Source organism: Engraulis encrasicolus, chromosome 1 (assembly GCF_034702125.1).
Source record: "Engraulis encrasicolus isolate BLACKSEA-1 chromosome 1, IST_EnEncr_1.0, whole genome shotgun sequence".
In the NCBI taxonomy this organism is placed as follows: domain Eukaryota; kingdom Metazoa; phylum Chordata; class Actinopteri; order Clupeiformes; family Engraulidae; genus Engraulis; species Engraulis encrasicolus.
Window position 1 is genome coordinate 31,339,401 of NC_085857.1, and position 22,626 is coordinate 31,362,026.

At 43.8% G+C, this 22,626-nt stretch overlaps 1 protein-coding gene across 1 annotated transcript in view; it reads right to left on the minus strand.

The window, feature by feature from the left end:
* The window catches only part of col17a1a (collagen, type XVII, alpha 1a), a 58,524-nt gene that overhangs the window by 3,187 nt on the left and 32,711 nt on the right, over nucleotides 1-22,626 (minus strand). The window contains exons 35-59 of the mRNA XM_063208641.1: nucleotides 22,434-22,505; nucleotides 21,365-21,391; nucleotides 21,184-21,219; nucleotides 20,541-20,576; nucleotides 19,953-20,033; nucleotides 18,549-18,584; nucleotides 17,845-17,997; nucleotides 17,074-17,169; nucleotides 15,939-16,007; nucleotides 15,756-15,821; nucleotides 15,301-15,354; nucleotides 14,846-14,872; nucleotides 14,059-14,100; nucleotides 10,208-10,324; nucleotides 9,948-9,995; nucleotides 9,563-9,661; nucleotides 8,997-9,146; nucleotides 8,222-8,359; nucleotides 7,054-7,191; nucleotides 6,352-6,447; nucleotides 5,808-5,930; nucleotides 5,235-5,375; nucleotides 4,714-4,878; nucleotides 4,126-4,254; nucleotides 3,585-3,656 (exon numbers count right to left, since the gene is read on the minus strand). Of these exons, the coding sequence (XP_063064711.1) occupies nucleotides 3,585-3,656; nucleotides 4,126-4,254; nucleotides 4,714-4,878; nucleotides 5,235-5,375; nucleotides 5,808-5,930; nucleotides 6,352-6,447; nucleotides 7,054-7,191; nucleotides 8,222-8,359; nucleotides 8,997-9,146; nucleotides 9,563-9,661; nucleotides 9,948-9,995; nucleotides 10,208-10,324; nucleotides 14,059-14,100; nucleotides 14,846-14,872; nucleotides 15,301-15,354; nucleotides 15,756-15,821; nucleotides 15,939-16,007; nucleotides 17,074-17,169; nucleotides 17,845-17,997; nucleotides 18,549-18,584; nucleotides 19,953-20,033; nucleotides 20,541-20,576; nucleotides 21,184-21,219; nucleotides 21,365-21,391; nucleotides 22,434-22,505 (2,211 nt within the window). The remainder of the gene's footprint in view (nucleotides 1-3,584; nucleotides 3,657-4,125; nucleotides 4,255-4,713; nucleotides 4,879-5,234; nucleotides 5,376-5,807; nucleotides 5,931-6,351; nucleotides 6,448-7,053; nucleotides 7,192-8,221; nucleotides 8,360-8,996; nucleotides 9,147-9,562; nucleotides 9,662-9,947; nucleotides 9,996-10,207; nucleotides 10,325-14,058; nucleotides 14,101-14,845; nucleotides 14,873-15,300; nucleotides 15,355-15,755; nucleotides 15,822-15,938; nucleotides 16,008-17,073; nucleotides 17,170-17,844; nucleotides 17,998-18,548; nucleotides 18,585-19,952; nucleotides 20,034-20,540; nucleotides 20,577-21,183; nucleotides 21,220-21,364; nucleotides 21,392-22,433; nucleotides 22,506-22,626) is intronic.

A 22,626-nucleotide genomic window follows, 5' to 3' on the forward strand; every position in this document is an offset into this window, starting at 1 on the left:
CTCTATGCTTGCGATGGTGTGGTGAGGTATTGCAGAATGAAGAAAATGAATCGAAGTTTATGGCAGTAAATCTATTTTTTTGATTGGCTAACAGCCAGTGAAGTCCCAGATTTGAAGCGCCATAAGCTTTTTGCTTCTCATGGTGATTGGCTTGAGTTGACAGGGCTATATTCAGGAAGTGGAGCTAAGAACAGACGTCATATTATTTACATTAGGCTACATTTTTGGCTCAGACCAATTTGCTTTCATAAATTAAAGTTAATCTCGAAGACAGTCCCTGTCTTGCTAGCTAATGTGATGTGGATTACAAAAACTGTGGAACCAGGCTTGTACGAAATTCCGAATGGAAAGAATTTCAATTCAAAGTAATGCCATAATACGAACACTAGGTGGTGGTGTTCTATGTACTTTCAATGGGTAGTGTAGATTAAATTCAAAGAAATTCAAGGTAATGGCACCACCTAGTGTTCGTATTATGGCATTATTTTGAATTGAAATTCTTTCCATTCGGAATTTCGTACAAGCCTGTGTGGAACGTGAACGATGGTGGTGGAAACGCATGTATTAAAAGTTGGGATAAATACTGCAGTCAAGACAGCGTTTTAAGGTAAGGTCAATAGGCTATGGTTTCATGTCCGCTGTGACACTGTTTGTAGTTGCTGAAGTTAACTGATGTTAATTGTTCAGAGGGGCTTTTTAGTCTCTGTCGTAGGCCTGTTTTCGAGTGAAAAGACAGCTTTGTAGGGCCATGCCATGACAGCAGTCAATCAAGTATCCTAACCAGGCACGTGCGCTCCAATACGGCAGGGGAGGCAGTGCCTCACCAACCCTATGAGAATGATGAGATGCAGTAAATATGAATAATAGTAACAAGAATTTGTTTTCGAGCATCTGTAGCATAACTACCATTTGTGCAGTAGTTAAACAGTTTCAATAATTTTCAATCATTTTCGTGACCAAAATCGTAATATTTTCCCATTTCATGTCAAATTGCTCCCAATACGCTGGATTTGGGGCAACTCCTAGTTTGCCTCACGCCGGATTGCGCAATCCCTCGTTAACAAGCTTGTGCGCATGCGCCATTTTGCTCGTTCTGTGTATGCAACCTGGTAATATTGTATTAAACGTTTTTATACACTTAATAGAAATATGTATGGTGTGCCCTCATTTTCCTGATAATTTTTTACTATTTTCTACGTGTGATTATCATTTCTTTACTCTGAACGCTTTGGTATAACGCCCACTGAAAGATACAGTGGTGAGGCCAGCAGCAGTCTGGCCGCAATCTCATTCTGGCATTGAGAGTCTTGCTGGCAGTTACGTCATAGCGAATCTGAAGTTCAGTCGGTCGTGTCATTAGTGTTGGCTAGCTTGTTCACTTTGACTGCTACCATGGACGTGGATTTCATAACGAAACTAAGAGCTTCAAGTAACAGGAATTAACAGGACAGAATAAGGTAGGAAATCCGTTTTCCCCCTGATGTGCTCGCCGAAGCACTAAGTTTACTATTTGGTGGCAATGTTGTATCGATGTTGTCTACTTGTCTTCCGTCTAACAAGCCCTCACTTCAAAAGGAAAGCACCTGTGCTATCCTGTCACCAAGCTAACACCACTTTCAAAAATGCACACCTTTCCTGAAATCATGGTGGGCTGCCCGGGTGGTTTAGTTACCATATGTAGGCCTAATGTGATGTGTGTAGATTCGCTTGTGTTTGTTGGGCATCTGCGTGTGACTGGAGTGAACAGTGTACAGTGCGAGGCAGCGAGAACAGTGTCTGGCTGCGCAAGCTACTTATAGTAGTAAGCTAACATTTAGCTCCACTAGACAAGCTACATCCAATAGAAATATTAAGCTAGCTCCATCTGTAAAATGTAGCGAACTACATCATTACAAGCTACTTGAACTAGAAATTCAAAATCACAGCATATTTGTATTATTTGGGCTGCAAAACTGACATCTGATATGTCTGTTGGATATGATAGACCCATATGATATTTTTGGCCATGGTACCTATGGTCAATCAGCTGGCTTCTTTGCTCTCCTGTCTCCCCCCGCTGGGTGTGCATTTTGCCTCGTCATTAGTTTTGCGAGTTTGATTGCGAGTTTTGATACTGGTCTGATGGAGGTAGAGTGACATAGGGCATGAAAATGTCAATAGAAACAAAGTTGTGGACATTCGTGTGTATGATTTGATTGCTCGAGACATTTTTGGGAGATAATAGTCCATGGTCTGGCAACTTGCCGTCTTCCTCCCCTGCCTTCAGTGTGTGTGTGTGCGCGTGTGTGTGCCTGTCGCGTTTGAGAGTTCCATTGGCGCACGGCAAGAGCATATGGCAAGCCGTTTTAACATATAATAGCCAGAATGGATATGTGGAAATGTTCCGTTTCTCCGATGACGTTTTTTTTTTTTTTTTTTAGCTTCCCCAACAGTCTTGCTCTAGCGCCGCCTATGTGTAGGCCTACCTTATGTTAAGAAAGCTATGACACATGAAACGTATTTGGCAAATATTTACTAATAATGTAGCTGTATATTTGAAAATCTGATATTGGAAAAGTCAGTGCCTCACCAGCCATAAACTTCACCGCACGTTACTGATCCTAACGTAGCTGTCGTGTCTGTTCACTGTCTCTTGGTCTGCCTGCTGTCAACGTCTGGCTTACGCAAACTTGTGGATTGCATTAAGTGTTGGAGTGAAGGATGCAATATGAAACGCAGCGTGGTAGAAAAATGACTGAATAGTAGCAGGGAGGTTGTCTGAAGAGCTCAAGAATCACAATTTAAGAGTGCTGCTTTTATCAAAAAATGTCTGATCTGGGGGAGACCCTATAGTTTGGCTTGGTTACCCAGTTTCTTGCTTACCAATATCACACGCCCAAAAACCGCGCCCGCGACTCAAGTTATCTCTAGGCCTACATGCAAAACCGAAATTACTGCAGCTATAAATCTCACCCTGTTGCTTAGCCTACATTACAACGTGAAATTTGTTGTCCTGTTTAAAGGTTGAGTTGGGAACGTAGCACTTGCTGATGGGATGGGAGAGGTGTGTTTAGAAGCGCGCGCAGCGGCGGGGGTCTTGGTGGGAGACTCACTCGTGCACATTCTGAGTAGAATCTGTAGGGCCTAAAGCTGGAGCGGTTTAAACAAATGTGAACTTTTTTTTTTTAATCAAGATTTAAAAGCGGACGATGAATAGGCAACAATTTAAAAAACCGATACAGTATTCAGTGTAGGCCTACTATAATAAAAGTCTGACAGACGGTTGGTTGTGAAAATGTCCCCCCCAGTTTTTAAAAGCTATCTGCGCCCCGTCTATGGGAGGCGGTTTAGTTTGTCGGTGTACAGTGCAGTGTTGTGTCCAGCCATTTTAAGGACAGCTAAGGACTGACTTCAGATGGACTGAAGAGCAAAGGGTTGCAGGTTCGAATCCCACCCTTACCTCTCCCTACTGCAGTCCATGGCTGAGGTGCCCTTGAGCAAGGCACCTAACCCCAAAACTGCTCAAGGGACTGTAACCAATACCCTGTAAGTCGTATTGGATAAATGCACCTGCTAAGTGTAATGTAATGCAATGTGTCCATTACCTTTGGGGCCAGGAAGTCCCGTGTCACCCTTAGGCCCTGGTCGACCCGGAGCTCCCACAATTGCACCATGCGCTGTGGAGGGACAGAGCAGAGTGAGAATCACCCCAATGTAATTTGGGATAAGAGTGACAGCAACCCCACTAGTTCCAAACTGGGGGTCGGGACCTCTAGGAGGGGGGGTCACGGACAGAAGGGACTTTGCATAAAAACAGGAACTCCAATGAATTGGTAGGAGTATTCACTTTTTTGTAACATATTTTAGGGGCTTTTATGCCTTTATTTGACAGGACAGTCGAAGATGCTGACAGGAAGCGAATGGGACAGAGAGACTGGGGAGGATCGGGAAATGACCCCGGCCAGACTCGAACCGGGGTCCCCGTGGGTGGGCATGCAAGCCCAATTGTGGGGGGCTTAGCACGCTGCGCCACAGCACAACCCCCTTGGGGTCATTTCTTAAAGTTTGAAAATGTTTGAACTTGAATCCAAAAAGCCCATTTGCTGACAACATTATGACTAAGGTTTTGAGAATCTGCAGGCGTACCCTTCATGTAGTTCATGAGTTCGGTGACGTTGTTGTAGTGTCCAGGTGGGCCAGGGGGGCCAGGAGGTCCTGGAGGACCTCGACTCCTTAAAGAGCGATCCTCCAACTCATCACCCAGCATGCCATGAGCTGGGGAAGAAGAAGAAGAGGAAGAAGAAAATGAAGAAGAAGAGGAAGAAGAAGACCAAGAACAAGAAGGGGGAGGAGGAGAAGAAGCAGAAGAAGAGGTAGAAGGTCAGTTTCAGCTCCATTGTAATTTGTTCAGACTGAAATGAAAACAAAGTGAATGGGTCATGGCCCTTTCAGTTCACGACATGTAAGGTAAAAAAAAAAAAAATAGCCCTACAGTAGCCCTACAGCAGCCGTGTTTGGCTTTCTATTTTTATACATCTGTAGAACTCACGCTGCGAGTTGCGACAGATGCTGCCGTTTCTCTCATGAACAGCAGAGGGCACACTTCCGAAAATGCAAGCAAAAGCCTGTAAATGGCGCTTTTGACTATGAATGGTCTGCCACATTTTAATGGTTCTCGCGCCAAATGCGCCAAAGTGCGCACGTTAAGTATGCAGAGCCCTTTAGGCTACTCACATTTGATGTAGTCCGAGACGCGCAGGGCCACCTTGGGGTAGTCCACGGTGTGAGGAGTTCGTTGGTGGGGGTAGGCGGTGTCTCCTCGATCCCCCTTCTGGCCCCGAGGACCCACGGGACCAGCAGGACCCGGAGGACCAGCCAGGGCACGGGTGAACCTACTGCCTGCAGAGGAAAAAGGAACATGAATGGATGAATGAACTTATTTTCAAGGTCAAGGTCAAGGTGAACTTTATTATCACCCAAATGGTCAAGTTTACACGTCTCCTCAGACTATACACATACAGTATAGACAATAGACACACCACATGAAAACATACCACATAAAACAAATAGGTAGTAAAATGGGTGCTGTACAATAATAATTGTTTTTTATTTTTTAATTAACTATTTATATTTTATTTTGTTATTTGATATTTTAATATTTAATATTCTTGACCATTCTGGCCCACAGAGTCATTTTATTTGGTCCGCTAGATCCTTTCAAATGTGTATGAAGTAACAAAGTTTTCTTCTCTTACTGGTTAAATACTTCTCGATCTCCGCTTGGAAGCCCTCATACTCGTTGGAGGCGTAAGAGACCAGGCCGTTCCTGGATCCTCCAGGAGGACCTTGAGGGCCAGGAGGTCCAGGGGGACCGGGGGATCCCCTGAGACCCACAGCTGCGGGAAACAGGAAGCATCCAAAAAGTTAGAGAATGCCCACACATCAGTAGCACAGGTGCTTGACCAAACAAAAGATCACTGAACGGAGAATAGAGGTCCGCTACACTGTTCGATGCTCCCAGACAAAGTTTAATGGCATTAAACTTTGTCAGGGAGCATCGAACAGTCTTGCGGACCTATACTTTCCTTTCTGAGACAGGAAACACGTACACGTAAGTCATGCATAAAGATGTAAATTACAAATACAGTAATATACAGATTCAGTGTTCCTAAATGGTAAATGTACATGCTAAAGGGCTTATATTTATGGCAACGTTTTCAAAATTGTATTATTTAGCTATTGCAATATTTTAATATTCCAGTATTTTGGCTGCATGCATTAAATGATAAAAGGTCACATTAGCACTAAGCTACAGCATGGGAACTTACTGGTCAGATAGTCCCTAATGTCCTCAAAGTCCCCAGTGCCATGGCCAGGAGGTCCGGGTGGCCCAGGCCGGCCGGGAGGTCCAACGGGACCCTGCGGCCCCTGGAGACCCTGGTAGTCGGAGTCTGGGGATCAACCAAGATTGATCATTAGCAATAATAATACCAATAATAATACCAACTCAACGTTGTAGTGACACAGTCTCAATTTCTGACTACCTTTGACCAGACCGCAATTTTTGACTTCAAGGATATACAGTCCACGTCACATGTTGACTATGTGGCCTAAACCTAAACCATGCCCTAAACCTAGCCGTCAGTGAAGTTATGTTGCCACGAGGGCACCTTTCAGGTGCACGTCACATTTTGACTGCAAGGGCATACCTCAGACGTCAAAGGTAGTCAGAAGTTGACTAGTTGGGATGAGACACTGTAGTTGCTATATGTCAAGAAGTGAGCTGAAAGCTCTGAGGCCCATAGCATAGAAGCATGGTTGACATTTTTTGGAGCATTTTGTGTAGTATGTGTAAGTGTGTGTTCTCCTTACTTCGCAGCAGTTGTGAGAGGTCGAAATTGGAAATTCCCGGCAATCCTGGAGGACCAGGGGGTCCAGGTGGCCCTGGTCTGCCAAGCAGACCTCGATCTACCAAGACACACATCACAATTCAGATCAACAGTCACAGAAAGGTCATGTGGAAAATGTACTACAAATTAAAATGTTCTGCAAAACTCTCTACAACCACACATTCCATTCATGTCTATGGTCACACGAAATACATCATGTGCACGGTCGCACTTAATAGTCACTTGTGCTACACAATAAACAAGGCCAGAGAGGATATTGTAAGTGCAGAACATCTAGAGAAGAGAAGTCAACAATATGGAACATCAACAGGCATCTCCACCTAAGAAAGTAGAAGTGCTTCAGACATCTGTCAGACCATACTAATGTACACTACTCTGCCGTATGAAGGCAAAGTCCAGTAACTACTACATCATTTGTCAAAATTGAGTTTATACTGAACATTGTCTTCATAACACCTCCTTTAACTTGTGACAAAGTCTTATGGCCCCAAATGGGTTCCGTTGTAGAGATATCGCTATGTGAAATTTGCAGTACCGGTAACTAGTACAATATCTAATCCAACCTAATACCAAGGCACTGTATACTAGAAAGCTTGTACTACAGTAAGCATGGCAGTGGCTTGGGTGGGTGAGGCTTTGAGGTGTGATTGACAGCAGCACTGACCATTCAGCAAGGCGATGACTCTGGCGGCCACTTCCTGTGGGTCGGCGCTGTATCCTCCAGGACCGGCAGCGCCTCCAGGGGCACCCGGTGCTCCAGGGGCGCCAGGGGGACCAATCAGAATCCGCCTCACGTCCTCTCCTGCATCCAGGGCATAAACAGAACATTTAGCTGATTGTCTTTACACTACAAATCAATATCTCGATTTTTACTGTATTTACTGTATTGTATTTTACTGTATTTACAGTAATATCAAAATGTTGTGCATTGAGGGCGTAGCAATTGTGCATTGAGGAAGTAGAATAAGTAGAAAAACAGACTCTGAGGCTCATTCTCTTACTACCATCTACTTACTATCTTTCTTACCACAATCTAAAAACATCCCAAAGTGTGAAGTAAAAGATATGTATACCTTTCATTATGTATAGCTGTTTAAATCAACACTTGAGATTTTTTTACTTAAGACATGTAAAAATTTTATCTTTTACCTGACATGTTTCGATGGCATTACTTCCGTCTTCATCAGAGGGTCACTGGGACTGTGACATGCATTATTTATTTATTTGTTATGATTGGCAGGGAGGTCACACCTCCACAACATCAGCTGATTTTAAAGCATGTTACACATCAACATCCCAGTGACCCTCTGATGAAGACGGAAGTTATACCGTCGAAACTTGTCAGATAAAAGATACAAGTATTACATGTCTTAAGTAAAAGAAAATCTTAAGTGTTAATATAAGTAAAAGACTTAAGTACGGTAAGGGATCCAGATAGTTTTGGTGTGGGCAAGACGGCTCCTAGTTTGAGCTTCAAAGATGCCCCAATATCCAAGAAGCTTCATCAGCAGAAGCAGTTCACTGAAGCTTCTTGGATAGGGAACATTCTTCTTCAACTCTCGAGTGCCAAAACTTCTACTACTACATGGTATTTCACAGTCAGCACAGTAGTAGTTTTGGGTAGGGTGGGCACATCCAAAATCACAGACAAAAGTTTCAGACAGTTGAAGGAGGTAGGTCTGCAGATTGCCAATAAGCTCCAAAAAATAAACTTTATTATTTAAAAAGCAGCATTTCCAGGGTGATTTTAAATAATACAGTTCATTTATTTAGAGCTTATTGGCAGTGTGCAGAGCTACTGTACCTCCTTCAACAGCCAGTCCAGTACTCACTCTGGATGATGGACACGATATCGTTGATGGATGGACCAGCACCGGGACCAGCACCGCCAGGTGCGCCAGGAGCTCCAGGAGAACCAGGGGAACCAGGGGCACCAGGAGGCCCAGGACGACCCGCTCCAACACCCGACCCTGTCACCACGGAATCACAAGGGTTGACACATGACATTACGGTAAGGCAAGGCAAGGCAATTTTATTTGTATAGTGCATTTCATACATGAATGCAATTCAATGTGCTATAGGAGCCACTGATTACATTGTTACGTTGCTACATTACGGTAGGAGCCACTGATCTGCTAGCTACGTTAATTCTTTGACAGCATCATTCAAGGTCATTGCGGGCAATCTCCACTGATCACCCACACTTTTAACACTTTGGATGGTTTCCCATGGTTGGACATTGCATGGTATGCGCATCGCATGTACACCCCCTCACAGGTACCATAAAGAGATGAGCTTTACATGCATAGAGAAGAAGAACCATCTAAGATGCTCCGTTCATTGTAGCAAAAAATAAATAGTTGTCAGTTGAAACAGTTACAAACCATTAAAATACAGACTGAGATGCCACCAAAATTGGCCGACAACAGCAACATGTTAACAACATATTAACTGTACAAGCAGAGAAGAGTTTTCAGGTGACATAAATTCCTTTGAGTCGTTTCACTCAAATGCAACCAAAATGGGCATACGACAGCAGCTTTAACAAACCGGTTAATTGTAGGCACTAGCACATAAGAGTGACATACGGTAAACTCCAGTCCTTACTTTGAACGTAGGCCAGGACTCTGGCAGCCAAGTCGTCCACAGAGGGCCCAGTCGCGGCACCAGGAGCTCCAGGGGTTCCAGGATAGCCAGGGGCACCAGGAGGACCCTGGGGGCCTGGCGGACCGGCCAGGTAGCCCCTGATGCTTTCACCTGAGAGAGGCAATCGATCAATTAATCAATTAATTCATCAATTTATTAATCAATCAATTGATTGAGAAATTAAGTAAGTTCTACATATACCATTCTTAAATCAAAACAATCAATGGCTGTCAGTCAATCTATACACCCAATCTTCAAAGAATCAATCAATCAATCAATCAATCAATCAATCAGTCAGTCAATCTATACACCCATCTATCAGTAACATTTTACAAAAAAATGCCTCGTTTGTACACCCCATTTATATTTACTATACCCCGTTTTTTGATACGGCACACACTATTGTAAATGAAAAAATACATTTTTAATCATAAAACTCTTTCTCTCTCCCATCGTCAAAAGTACTGTACTCGAAGATCCAGAAGCACTCCGATTTCCTGTTTGTTTTTTATACGCTTCTTACTTACTCTGGAGGTAGTCAGCTATCTGGCTAACAGGAGCTGGAGCCCCTGGTGGCCCGGGAGGACCTGGGGGTCCGGGGGCACCCGGGGAGGCCGCTCCATCTCCTGCAGAGGGGGCGAAGAACCAAGAAAGAAAGAAAGAAAGAGAAAGAAAGAAAGAAAGAAAGAAAGAAAGAAAGAAAGAAAGAAAGAAAGAAAGAAAGGAAGAAAGAAAGAAAGAAAGAAAGAAAGAAAGGAAAAACAGAGAAGAAAATAATCACAAAGAGACACAATATTGGCTGGTTTTCTGTGACTATTGTGTACAAAAGGCCTGTCAGGAAAATACAATATAGGACCAGTTGTTATGTGAAGTAGGCAGAACATCATCATTCACTTTCTAAGGGGAACTTACTGCTTGAGTAGCCTGGAATTCCAGGGGCGCCAGGAACACCAGCTTCACCTGAATGGACAAACATACAGTATAAGAGGCATACTTAGGGTGGAGAATAAAATCACAATAATAACCGAAGTAAGAAGATTAAATGGAAAATACTCTAAAGACAGAAAATATACTGGTGGTGATAGACATCCACTATGCAGACACGAAACCATTACTGAGACTTGGCCTACTATAAACTCGATGTTCACAGACAATTAGGTAATGTACAGTACCTCTAGGACCTTGCGGGCCCTCCGGACCATCCGATCCAGGGGGTCCTTCGGGTCCTGACGAGCCCTCTGGTCCTTGCGATCCAGGAAGACCTGGAGGCCCAGGCTGACCAGGAATGCCTGAATGAAAAGACCATTTTATTGACCCTCCATGCAGTAAATGAGCAGTGTTGCCAGATGAGGCTGATGATTTCCAGCCCAAAAAATGTTCAAAACCCGCCTGGAAGCACTAAATCCCGCCCAATTCTATTGATGTCTATGGGAAAGATTAGGCGAGTTGTCCTGCAAAATGCCATTTTTACCCTACAGCCTACATGACGTTTTTAATTCTGAATTAATAACTCTGAAGTTCAGAGTTCACTTTGATCTTTCATTTAAGTCCTAATTGTGACGTGTTTACATGACGTTTTCAAAGCGGAATTAAGCTTTATTCAGAATGAAAGTAGGTTCATTCTGAATTAAATGTCTCATGTAAACGTAGCCATAGAAATACGTGCCTAGACATACAGTAGGCACTCATGAGTCAAGAACCATGAGTCAAACAGGTGCAGTCAGTAATCTGTCAACTACAAGAATTGCGATCAATCTTAACTTTTGTAAGGGAAGGCAGCTGGTAACAGAATAGCAGGAGCATACACCTGCACCCAATCACTTCTTTCAGGACGCTAATACTATAGCCACATGACAACGCAGCGAGATTTTTTTTGTCCCGCATAAAAAAATATTGCGTCCACACTGGCAACAGATCAGTAAAATATTGTGTATACTGTATTTGGCAACGAAACGCTTAGTGAAAACGATGCAATACAGTATAAATTCACAATACACATCTCTTCACAGTAGTTGTGCAGAATAAAGCAGGCGTAAATACGACATGGCAAGTCAAGTGGGGTTAATGTCCATTGCTCCTCTCAGGAATGCAAGTCTGCCTTTCAGCCGCCCAAAAGCACACTCAATGACCCTCCGTGCTCCACACAAACTTAATCCACAGTACTGTTCTTGTGGTGTGGAGTCACCGTTTGAATATTTCTTCATCAGGAAAGGTAGTAATGGATAGGCTGTTTTCACCCAGGAAAAATATGAGGATGGCCGGGTTCCTCATCGCTCATTATCTGGTTTTTCAACGCTGAAATCTTGCCGGTTTTAACCCGTGAAGACACAGCGTTATAAACTTGCTGTTACCTGAATGGCAATGACCAAGTCGTAGTGCATTACCAAAAAGCCTGTGTTATGTGTATGTCATAGTAGTGTAGTACTATGGTAGTTACATTTTCAGTGGCCACTGGTGGAACGGCATGGATCATGGGGCTACTACATACCTGCCAACCTTGAATTTTTTTTTTGAGTAGCAATTTATCGCGGCGCGGCAATTCACGGCGCAACAAATACCTACAAGTGAGAAAATGTGGTCAACGCAGCGCGATACCATGGGCCGCCGGCGGGCCCATCTCTGAGAGGCTACTTTGTTTTGCACACCTTGGGTTGCCAAATGTCAAAGGGGAAAATATGGGACACTTCATTCAGACAGGGGGAGTAGGGGTCCTCTCCCAGGAAAAAAATGCTTTTCTTAGATGCAATTTCCTGCATTTTAGCCTAACATCCCGTGTATCTGGCAATTTCACCAGATTATCTTGCTCTTCACAGTACTTTGAACTACCATACATTATTAAACTTTCATGGAAGATGTTTTTTTTGTTTCACACCATGACACCAATAAAATGCTATGGTATAGTGTGCTGGAATTCAGACCTCTAAATTAACTTTATTGATCACCAGCCAATATGGCTGTTAATCTTACAAGTCAAACATACCACCAGTCTGGCTAGTAAGTTATCCTATGTACCAGCCAAACAGAGCATTTGGTCACTTGGGGGGTGTTAAGGAGCTGGAATCGAGTATGAAATTGAAGCATTTGCTTATTATTTTTTGGCTGTAGAAGGTATATGTAGGGAAATTTATAATTTGATTATATAATACAGATGCATTTCAGTGATTTTTATGAACAAAACGTTGAATTGCAATGATTCTTACATCATTTCCCCCAATATTAATAAATGGTGATGTTGTCACCTGCTGTGAAGAAGTATCAGCAGATTGTAAAGAAAAAGATAAAGACAGGTGTTTTCTAGGCTAGGATAATATCAGGTTAATTATTACCTTGGGGGCTAACATCAAAATCACACTTGCATCCATTCAGTAGCCAACACGTCATATGGCTCTTGACAGTATATTCTATTTACTGTCAATGGGCTCTACTGATGGACGAGGGCTAATGGCCACTTGGAACTTCCACAGTAACTTTTGAGGTGCATGCACGCTTCTTTTTTCCACTTCTCTATATTGGCCCATCTACCCTCATTTGCCGTCATGAGTTGGCTATTGTTCAGTGTTCTGCACATACATGATGACAGGATAATATATTTTATTAATAGGTTGCCATACGTGATTACGGATAGTTCTAGTCGTGGAGTCATGCATATTTTGGTATGACGCACAATACCTGTTACACCTGTCCACGACTCCAGTATTCCTATGTCTTTAGACGGTGTCGTGGTAGATTACGGATGTACTCCGAGCACAACCGTTAGAACTATCGCTTTATTTCCCCCAGTTAAAATGATGCGACGCAAAGGGAAACCGAATTTAGTTCGCTGCTAATCTGCTAATTTATAGCGCAGTAATAGTCAGCAGTCGACCACATTTTCTCATTCGGAAGTAATCTCGTTTCGGTCCAATATAAAAAAAAGTACCAACACATTGCCGTCAAATACCTCGAGCTTTATTTATTTTCATAAGTTTACGGATTTAGCAACTGGACGCAATTCACTATTCTCACCAATTGAGGCTACCTTTCTCAAATCCCATTTACCTTTGAAACCGTGATTTTGACGGTGCTCACTTGTAAAACTACAGCGACAGCACCAAGATGGATAATATATGATGACAGGAGGAGGACACTTGTGTCAGAGATTATAGGAGTAGTCTCGTGTGTCTTCGAAGCAAACTTTCTATCTGCAGCTGACACCTCGACTGGAGCGGAGCGACAACAAATGAAGACCCCTAAACCAGCGCTCTGATTGGTCAATATTTCCCCCCCACACGTTGCTGGCCAATGGAAAGGCCAGCGCGAGAGTTGGAAGCAGAGCCATATCTAATACTACGGCTCTGGCTGGTTGCAAGTCTACAGAGAAATATAATATATAAGGGCCAGTGAAAACACTTTGCTATTGTTTTTTCCCGTATTTTGAAGTGACAGCGCCGTAGTTTGATGTCAAAATCCGTATCTGCTACACAAAATGCGTAATGGTCGGCAGGTATGCTACTACAATAGGTGCTGATCTTCGGATTTGCAAACGCTTGTGCATCGTGCGTACTGCCAGGCCACTTAACAACTACTATGGGTATTGAAAGCGCCCCCTAGAGGAGGGGTATAACGGGGTCCTAAAATTCGACACCCATCATTTTTCAGTAGTAGGACCCCAAACAAAGCAAATGAAGCAAAAAAATCAATTTTAGCACAAAAATCCTACAGAATGACACTTCATACCACACTATACGTACATCCATAAATATGTACTTGCAGTCACACACTGCCTGTTCGGACATTTAACGAATGAAAAGAAATCCGTAAAGAAATCCATTCTATTCGTCCAAACCATTCAGTAACGAAAACGTTCCCAGATTTTTCCACTCTGGAACCTTTTCCTCCCCCCCTAAAAAAAATATTGTTTTAGGGTACACAAAACACCTGTGCCTGATGCAAAACTTTATCGGATTCACTCGAAGCTGTTGCCTTGTGGATGTAGCTTACTATAAGTTTGAGGTTAAGGGTGAAGTGTGGAAGATCTACTCACCAAGACCAGGTTCTCCAGGAGGTCCTGGGGAGCCAGGTTCCCCTGTGGATAAATTAAGTCATGCAGTCAATATCATTACATTACACTTAACTAACGCTTTTATCCAAAGCGACTTACACAGGTAAAATTTTTCAGGGTGTTGGTTACAGTCCCTGGAGTAATGTGGGGTTAGGTGCCTTGCTCAAGGGCACTTCAGCCATGGATGGAGGTGTAGGGGAGAGGTCAGGTGGGATTTCCCTGGTGGGATTTTACTGGTGGGATTTGAACCTACAACCCCCAGATTGAAAGACCAACTACAAAACCATTAGGCCACGGCTGCCACCATTGGGCCACAGCTGCCATATCAGTAAGCAGTGTTGCCAGATTGGGCGGGTGCCCGCCCAATCGGGCTACTTGTGATGAGCGTCTGTGGGTAAAAATCGGAAAAATTGACCATTTGGCGTTTTTTTTTCAGCCGTTTTGGGCCCAAAGAAGTCAATGTAATTTGTTGAATTTGGGCGGAATTTAGCACATTTTGGCGTTTTTTGAGAAACTTTTGGGCGGGATTTGATCAGACACATCTGGCAACACTGTCAGTAAGTCATATAGACACAAATCAATGGTGTTCAGGGAGGAACATTTGATGATGGTGATGAAGAGGAGAGGGATGAGAATGACAAGGAGGGGTGATGAGTGGGAGCAGGAGGATGATCATCTTCACAATCTTAGTACACTTAATTGTCAAAAGTCAAAAAAGTCACTCTCTATTGGCAAAAGATTGAAATGTGGTGACATTAACTTTGCTTACCAGTGTATCCTTGCTCACCACCCTCACCTGCACAAGAAAGAAAAATAAAACTGGTGAAACAGTGAAACTTCAGAGTTGAAAGTCCTTTATGAGGCGTGATGTCCACAAAACAGGGGATATTCAACTTCACTTCAGAGTTAAAAGTCCTTTATGAGGCTTGATGTCCACAAAAAAATAAAGGACTTTTAACCTGTTACAGTAAGACACGGCTTTATAAATTCGCTGTGACCAGAATGGCAATGACCAAGTCGTAGTGCATTACTAAAGGCCCTGTGTTATGTCGTAGTAGTGTAGTACTCTGTAGTGCTTCTGGATCTTCGAGTACAGTTCTGTGGTACTGAACTTTTCAATGGCTATTACAGCGTGCCACTGGAGGTATGGCGTGCATTATGCAAGGGGCTATCTTCACTTCACTGTGCCTCGGACCTGCATGTTACTGCTGTTTGGGAACTTACCTGGCGCTCCCTTTGGTCCTGGAGAACCTGGCGGCCCAACGGGACCACGGGGCCCTGCAAACACAAGGAAAGCACTCATTAGATTCACACACAGTTTTAGTTCACTAAAACATGAAGTCATTACTATTCATCTAATCAAACCCACACCACTATCCACAAAAAATACTATCTGAAAGGCAGGCAGCCAGACATACAGACAGGCAGGCAAACAGACAAGGTAGACAGACAGACAGTCAAACAGACAAGACAGAAAGGCAGTCAGACAGGCACACAGACAGGCAGACAGACTGACAGGCAGGCAAACAGACTGACAGACAGGCAAACAGACTGACAGACAGGCAAACAGACAAGCCAGACAGACAGGCAGACAGACAAACAGACATGACAGAAAGGTAGACAGACAGACAGGCAGACATACAGTACAAAGGGTAACTCCTAGGACACCATTTTTCTACCTGCAACAAAGTCTCCTTTGTCGCCTTTGGGACCATTATCACCTGGAGGTCCAGGCTTCCCCACACCTGTGAATGACAGACATCAGTCCACATTATTTCAGTGATGTACAAACTGTAGTACATGTAGTCAACAAATATATTATCTTCCTCTTTATATATGTTTTCGGTGCTGTGTCTAGTCACCTGGTGCTCCGGCGGGCCCTGCGGGTCCAGGAGGTCCGACGGGTCCAGGTGGTCCAGCTTTACCTTCACCTGTCATACGCAATTACATTACATTATATTACACTTAGGTGACGCTTTTATCCAAAGCGACAGTTACAGTATTTGAAGTACAGGGTATTGAAACAGGGTACAGTCCATCAAGGGCACCTTAGCCATGGAGTGAGATAGGGAGTGGAAGGTTCAGGTGGGATTTGAACCTGCAACCGTCTAATCTAAAGACAATTTCCTTAACCACTTGGCCGAGGCTGCCCCCATACACAAACTTGTATGTTTACTATCCAAGCCTAGTCTAGATCATGTTGAAAAAAAACAGGCAAGCAAGTTCAGCAAAGCAATCTCCTCCATTCACTCCGATGCAAGCAATCAAGAGATGATGACAAAGGCAAGCAAAGGCAAAAAAAATGTTTTTTTTTTTTTAAAGGTGTGAAGGCCCCGTCATGGCTCAAACGGTTGGGCACTGCACTGTTGGATTCCGACCCAAGGTCATTTCCCGAACCTCCCCGGCCTCTGTCTCCAACTCATTTCCTGTACCACTCTTCCCTGTCCTGTCCAAATTAAGCTAAAAACCCCAACATTTAAGTTGAGTGGCAGGGTTGAGTATGAACTGAATGTTTTGGGAGGTGCAGATTGAGTATGCAGGACTGCATGCAGTGCACTGCACTTTTTTGAAGAAGTTGTAATGTCGAGTAGGTGGGCATAGGAGGTGGGTGTGAGGGAGAATGGATTGTATGTGTGGAAGACCATGGACTGAATGTGGGAGTGCAAACTTGGTTACTAGTAGCATTTGGCTCCTATATTTATACGTCGGAAGTGGATAGTGTTGGATTGGTGGCATTTACTTCTTTTTATATGTTTTTAGGGGCTTTTATGCCTTCGTTTGACAGGACAGTGTGAGATGGAGACAGGAAGTGAGTGGGACAGAGAGACGGGGGAGGATCAGGAAATGACCCAGGCCGAACACTGGGTGCATCCCTTGGGCATGCAAGCCCAAATGTGGGGGGCGCTTAGCGCGCATTGCCACAGCCCCCCCCCCCAAGGCATTTACTTCTAACATTTGGTGTCTGTGTGCGAGGTAGGTGTGCTGGAGGCTTCTCACCTGGAGGACCGGCAGCGCCAGCTGGGCCGGCGGGACCTGGGGGTCCGGGGGGTCCGGGAGGTCCTGGGGGTCCGGCAACAGGCTTGCCGTCTTCCTCTGACGATACACAGAATCAGTTTGTTGCTAGATCAGGTGAGTTTACATAGGGGTTACATAGCAATGGTCAACATACATAGCAATTACATAGGGGTTACATAGCAACACAGTAGCAGAAATACACTGTGAACTAGAAATGCACTCAGAGAGTGCAGACTTCCGCCAAGGAAGCTGTTTGATAGAACATTTGACTATGTTACACCCTCATTTTTTCCCAGTCTTTCTGCTTTGCTTTCGGCTTTGAGTTAGAAACTGGAATGTCAAAACTCGCCCTACAATACAATGGTGAAGAATCTTTTTTAAAATTCCTGGATCCAGATGGTGATCCGGAAAATGTAATCACTTCCTTTTGTCATTTCCAACAACTCCACAAAATTGCCTCAAAATCCGTTCATAACTTTTTGAGTTATCCTGCTGACAGACAGACAGACAAATAAACAAACAGACAGACAAACCAACGCTATTGAAAACATAACCTCCTTGGCGACTGATAATGATAGAAAAGCACACTTCAAACTGTTTTTGGCTTCCAATATTTTGTTTCATTGCCTCAACTTCTGAGGAATAGTCTCATTGTTTCGTCACGTAAAGTTTCAATTATAGTTTCACTTATAGTATAGCATCTTTGACTTTCACGCATACACACACACACGCTATTTCCTTAGCGACACTCACTCGCTGTATCTTTGGCACCGTCCTTCCCAGCAGCTCCGTCCTTCCCAGCAGCTCCGGGCGCCCCGTCTCCTCCTTTGGCCCCCGGGTCTCCCTTCTCTCCCTGGGCTCCCTTCTCGCCCTTCTCCCCCTTCTCGCCCTTCTCTCCTTTGGCACCTGTGTGGGAAGACACCCAGAAAGGATAAAAATGAAAAAAACAGTTTCAAAAAAGTCAATTTCAACCAGGATTATATGTATACGCGTAGGCATTGTAGCCAAATAAAAAAAGTACAAATTGCAACCTTGAGTGCCTCAGCATTTGCCTACCTGATCTCACTTTTTTTCGCATAACATTTCGGGTGAAAACCTTACTAAAGTTACGTTGTGTTGAAAAAATTGGTGAGTAGCAACAGTGTGAAGATTTTCCTTCTTCTAATTGTTCATACTCATAAAGGAGCATGCCCATGGTACAACGCATGGTATACAATGGCTTTGGACATTTGTTTGTCTTTAACCAGTTAAGACACGGCGTTATACATTTGTTGTTACCAGAATGTCAATGACCAAGTCGTAGTGCATTACTAAAGGCCCTGTGTTGTGTCATAGTATTGTAGTACTATGTCAGTTAACTTTTCAATGACTATTACAACGTGCCACTGGAGGTACGGCGTGCATTCAGGGGCTACTGTACGTGTGTGTGGTTGCTTCATGTGATAAAGTGGGCTTACCGGCTTGGCCAGGAACTCCAGCTGGGCCAATGGGACCTGGTGAAGTAGGCACACACACACATGAACAATTATCACCAGTCGCTACGGGGTGACCTCAAGGGCTGTAGTACTCGAGTCCGGACTCGGTCCGAGTCTGGACTCAAGTCCATTTCCTATCAATTGGACTCGGACTTGTCTTGGACTCGGACACTGGTCTTGCCAAATTAAGCTTTTGGACTCGACCAGGTCTGTCTTCATTTTGTTTAGAACATTGACTACCATAAATTCAAGAGTGGAGCTTGAAATCCAACAACATACAGGTTTGTCTTCACATCCATGGCATATGGATTACCTTCAAACATCCGCTTTATTGATATTCATCCTTTTCATTGTTTAACACTGACCGACATGTGACTCGGACTCGGACTTGGACTCGAATCCTTTTGGACTCGGTCTTGTCTCGGACTCGAACCTCTTTGGACTCGGACTTGTCTCGGACTTGATTATTCTGGTCTTGGACTTGTCTTGGACTCTACAAAGGTGGACTTGACTACAGCCCTGGTGACTTTGTGGAACCGGTCGACCTTGAAGGTCATTTTCCCGCTTATCTGCTGTTGAGGTAGGGTATTTCTAATTATGAATTATTTTAAATTCATTTCTGTGAAGTTGTAGAAAACATGTCAAATTTACCAGAATCTGGTGAGCAAGACACCCACTCCTCTATCAGACGCATGTAATTAAGACGTGGAATAATTTGGAATAAAGCTTGATTATTTAATTTTCCATTGATAATGTGCATGATTCCTACAGCGTTATCCCTTAGATACCGTCAGCATTCCAAACGAAGATTCTATGCGCGTTTAAGTTAGTCACTTGACCGATTCCACAACATTAATGATCGCCCCATCAGCCAATCAGAAAAGAGAATTCTGTTGTGAACGCCTACAGTATAAGAACAATTATCACCAGTAGCTACAGTACGGTGTGACTTAAAAAAATCTTTCAAGGTATACTGCTTTATTGGACCACGTTCACAAAGAGATACGGTCCATCACGCATGTCTTTAAAGCCTGGCTCAGACTACACGACTATCGCGCCGATTCTCGGCTGAAAACCCCCCTTACGACAATCGCTGGAACGTTACCCCCCAGGACCATCGCAAGCGATTGTCGGGAAAGATTTCCTCATCGTGAGTGGCGTTCCAAGATAGAACTTTGGCAGCTCAAAGAGTCGCCAATCGCAAATCGCAGAAATCAAAAAGTGTTTGATATTTGCGACTGGAAATAGAACGTCGGGCATTGTCTCGGTGGCTGCGGGCAGCGACAAGATTGACAGTTGCGATTCTCTTCTAGTGTGCGGTGCACCCCGACGCCGAAATCGGACATACAATCGCTAGTCGTGTAGTTTGAGCCTGGCTTAAGTTACCTGACAGGCCTGGAGGACCGGGGGGACCAGCAGTTCCAGCAGGCCCTGGGGGCCCGGGAATCGCCACCGCACTGGAACCAGCTGAGAGACGGATGGGGATAGATAGATAGAGATAGAGAAGGGGGGGGGGGCAGAGAGAGCGATAGAGGGATGAAAATGCATGAAGAGAGGGAGGGTGGAGATAGCAAGAAAAAAGAAAGAGTAGTAAAAAGAGGAAGATGAAGAGCAGTACATGACCTCTCCATAACTCATCTCCAAGGTTGACTTTTGAAATACTGTCTGCCCATGTTTAGAGGCATGCTAATGCAGCTAAACCACATTTCATAGAATAGAGTAGAGTAACTTTATTGAGGAGGAAATGAAGGTGTTAAGTAGCTTACACAAATAGACATAACGCCCACATGGAGATCTCAAGACACATATAGCAAAGGTCAAAGTCGGGGAGGGAAAAATTTAAAATACAGAATAAAAAAAACAAAAAAGTTTAAGATGTAGAACTTATAGAACTAAGAGATAGGTAAATAGTACCACAGCTACAGTGCAAGTATAGTCCCAGTCCAAGTGGTGTTACACTGTGTGTGGTCATACCTGCATTGATAACTCTCCCAGGTTCACCCGCTTCTCCTGAGGACACAAAACACACTTGTAACACATGTGTGAGCGTGCGGTTATTGAACATAGCAGGCAACATTGAACGCTAACACTGTACTTGACGCTGGCGTCATACGTATGACATGACCGTGTCATAACAGTGTAATAACACAGTCATGCACAGGGTTGCCAGATGAGGCTGATGATTTCCACCCCAAAAAATGCTCAAAACCCGCCTAGAAGCACAAAAACCCGCCCAATTCTATTGATTTCTATGGCAAAAATTGGGCAGGTTTTTCTGCTAAATGCCATTTTTACCCGCACACAGCCATGCTAAGCAGCCCAATTGGGTGGGAAACAGCCCAATCTGGCAACACTGGTCATGCATGTGTTATACACATTATGTCAATGAAATAAATATTTTGTGGCTTTGTCTTTAAGTGACATTCGGTTATGGTTAAGACAGCCCCAACAATGTCAACTTTTCAGGACCATCAAACGTTTATGACATTGGCGTCATGTTCATGACTGGTCCATGACTGTGTCATGACACCGTTTTGACAATATTATGACACTGTTATGTCATATGTATGGCGCCGGCGTCAAATAAAGTGTAACCCACTGAACTATAATTAAATACCTTTGTCTCCAGGCTTTCCAGGAATTCCCGGTAGACCTATGGAGCAACAGAGAACCCAACATGAATAAGTGTCGTTTTAAAATATTGAGCAAATGGGAAAAGTTCAATTACAGCAGATTATATAGACCAAAATAAAGAACAATGTACGAAGTGCGAGTAACAATCATAAAGTAACATTTACCTGGTGGCCCCTGGATGCCCTGAACTCCTAAATAACAAGGTAACAAAGAAAAGAAAAATTAAAGACAGACACTGTCTGGTATTACAGTTCAAACCCACAAGGTGCATACTGGCCATTAATTAATTAAACATGGTGGCCAAACTCAGAGAACATGGTGGCCACATGCTGCTGTGCTGCCCTATAACGGCAAACTACGCCAACACTGACACTGAGAAAAACGCCTTAAAAGTATTCATATTCAGTTGGATATTGTAGTTACTACAAATTTGACAAAGTAACATCTCTAAAACGGGACACATTTGGACCATGAGGCTTTGTCAAAACATAAAGTAAGTGTTATGAAGACCATTTTCAGTCTTAGCACACTTTCGACAAAAATATGCACTTTGCCTTTGTACGGCACTTTGTACTTTGTAATGTAGAGGGCAGACTTATACGAAATTCCGAATTGAAATTCACAGTAATAAATTGAAATTCACAGTAATGCCATAATATGAACACTAGGTGGTAGTGTTCTATGTACTCTCAATGGGTGGTGTAGATTAAATTCAAAGAAATTCAAGGTGATGACAAAAATGGGAATATTAGATGGTGCTGTATATTTGTCAGTATGTGTCTATTCCCGACACCTGTTGCGCTGCTTCCACCACCACTTAGTATTCATATTATGGCATTACTTTGAATTTCAATTCAGAATTTCGTACAGGCCTGGTAGAGGTGCCTAGAAGCTGTGGATTCTTTCACTTCTGCATGATATTATATGCATAACGACTTGTAGTGGGTGATGTTTATCATTTGGAATATGTAGTTACTGCATTTTGCCTTTGCGGGGCAGTGTACTGCACTGTACTGTCAGAGAGAGTGGATAAGAGAGAGGTTCCGTTGGCCCATTGTTTCCGGGTTCTACTGTCGCAAGGGTGAGGGGCAGACCTAAGGACTGTTCTCTTCATTGTAGGAGTATTATGACACGCCCCTTTAGACAGACCAGAACCTGGTCACGTTGGGTGCCCATAGAAACCTATTACATTGGCATATCTCTATAATACTCCTAGAATCTCTGGTACTGTACCTGGTGTGCCTCCATCTCCCGGTGGGCCTGCGGGTCCCCTGGACCCCTGCAACCCAGCTGGACCTTGATCACCTGTCAAGGCAAACATGGCCTGTTATGTGGGTAAGCGGTTAGGGCGTCAGACTTGTATTCCCCAAGGTTGACGGTTCGACTCCCGACCCGCCAGGTTGGTGAGGGGTGCAATTAACCAGTG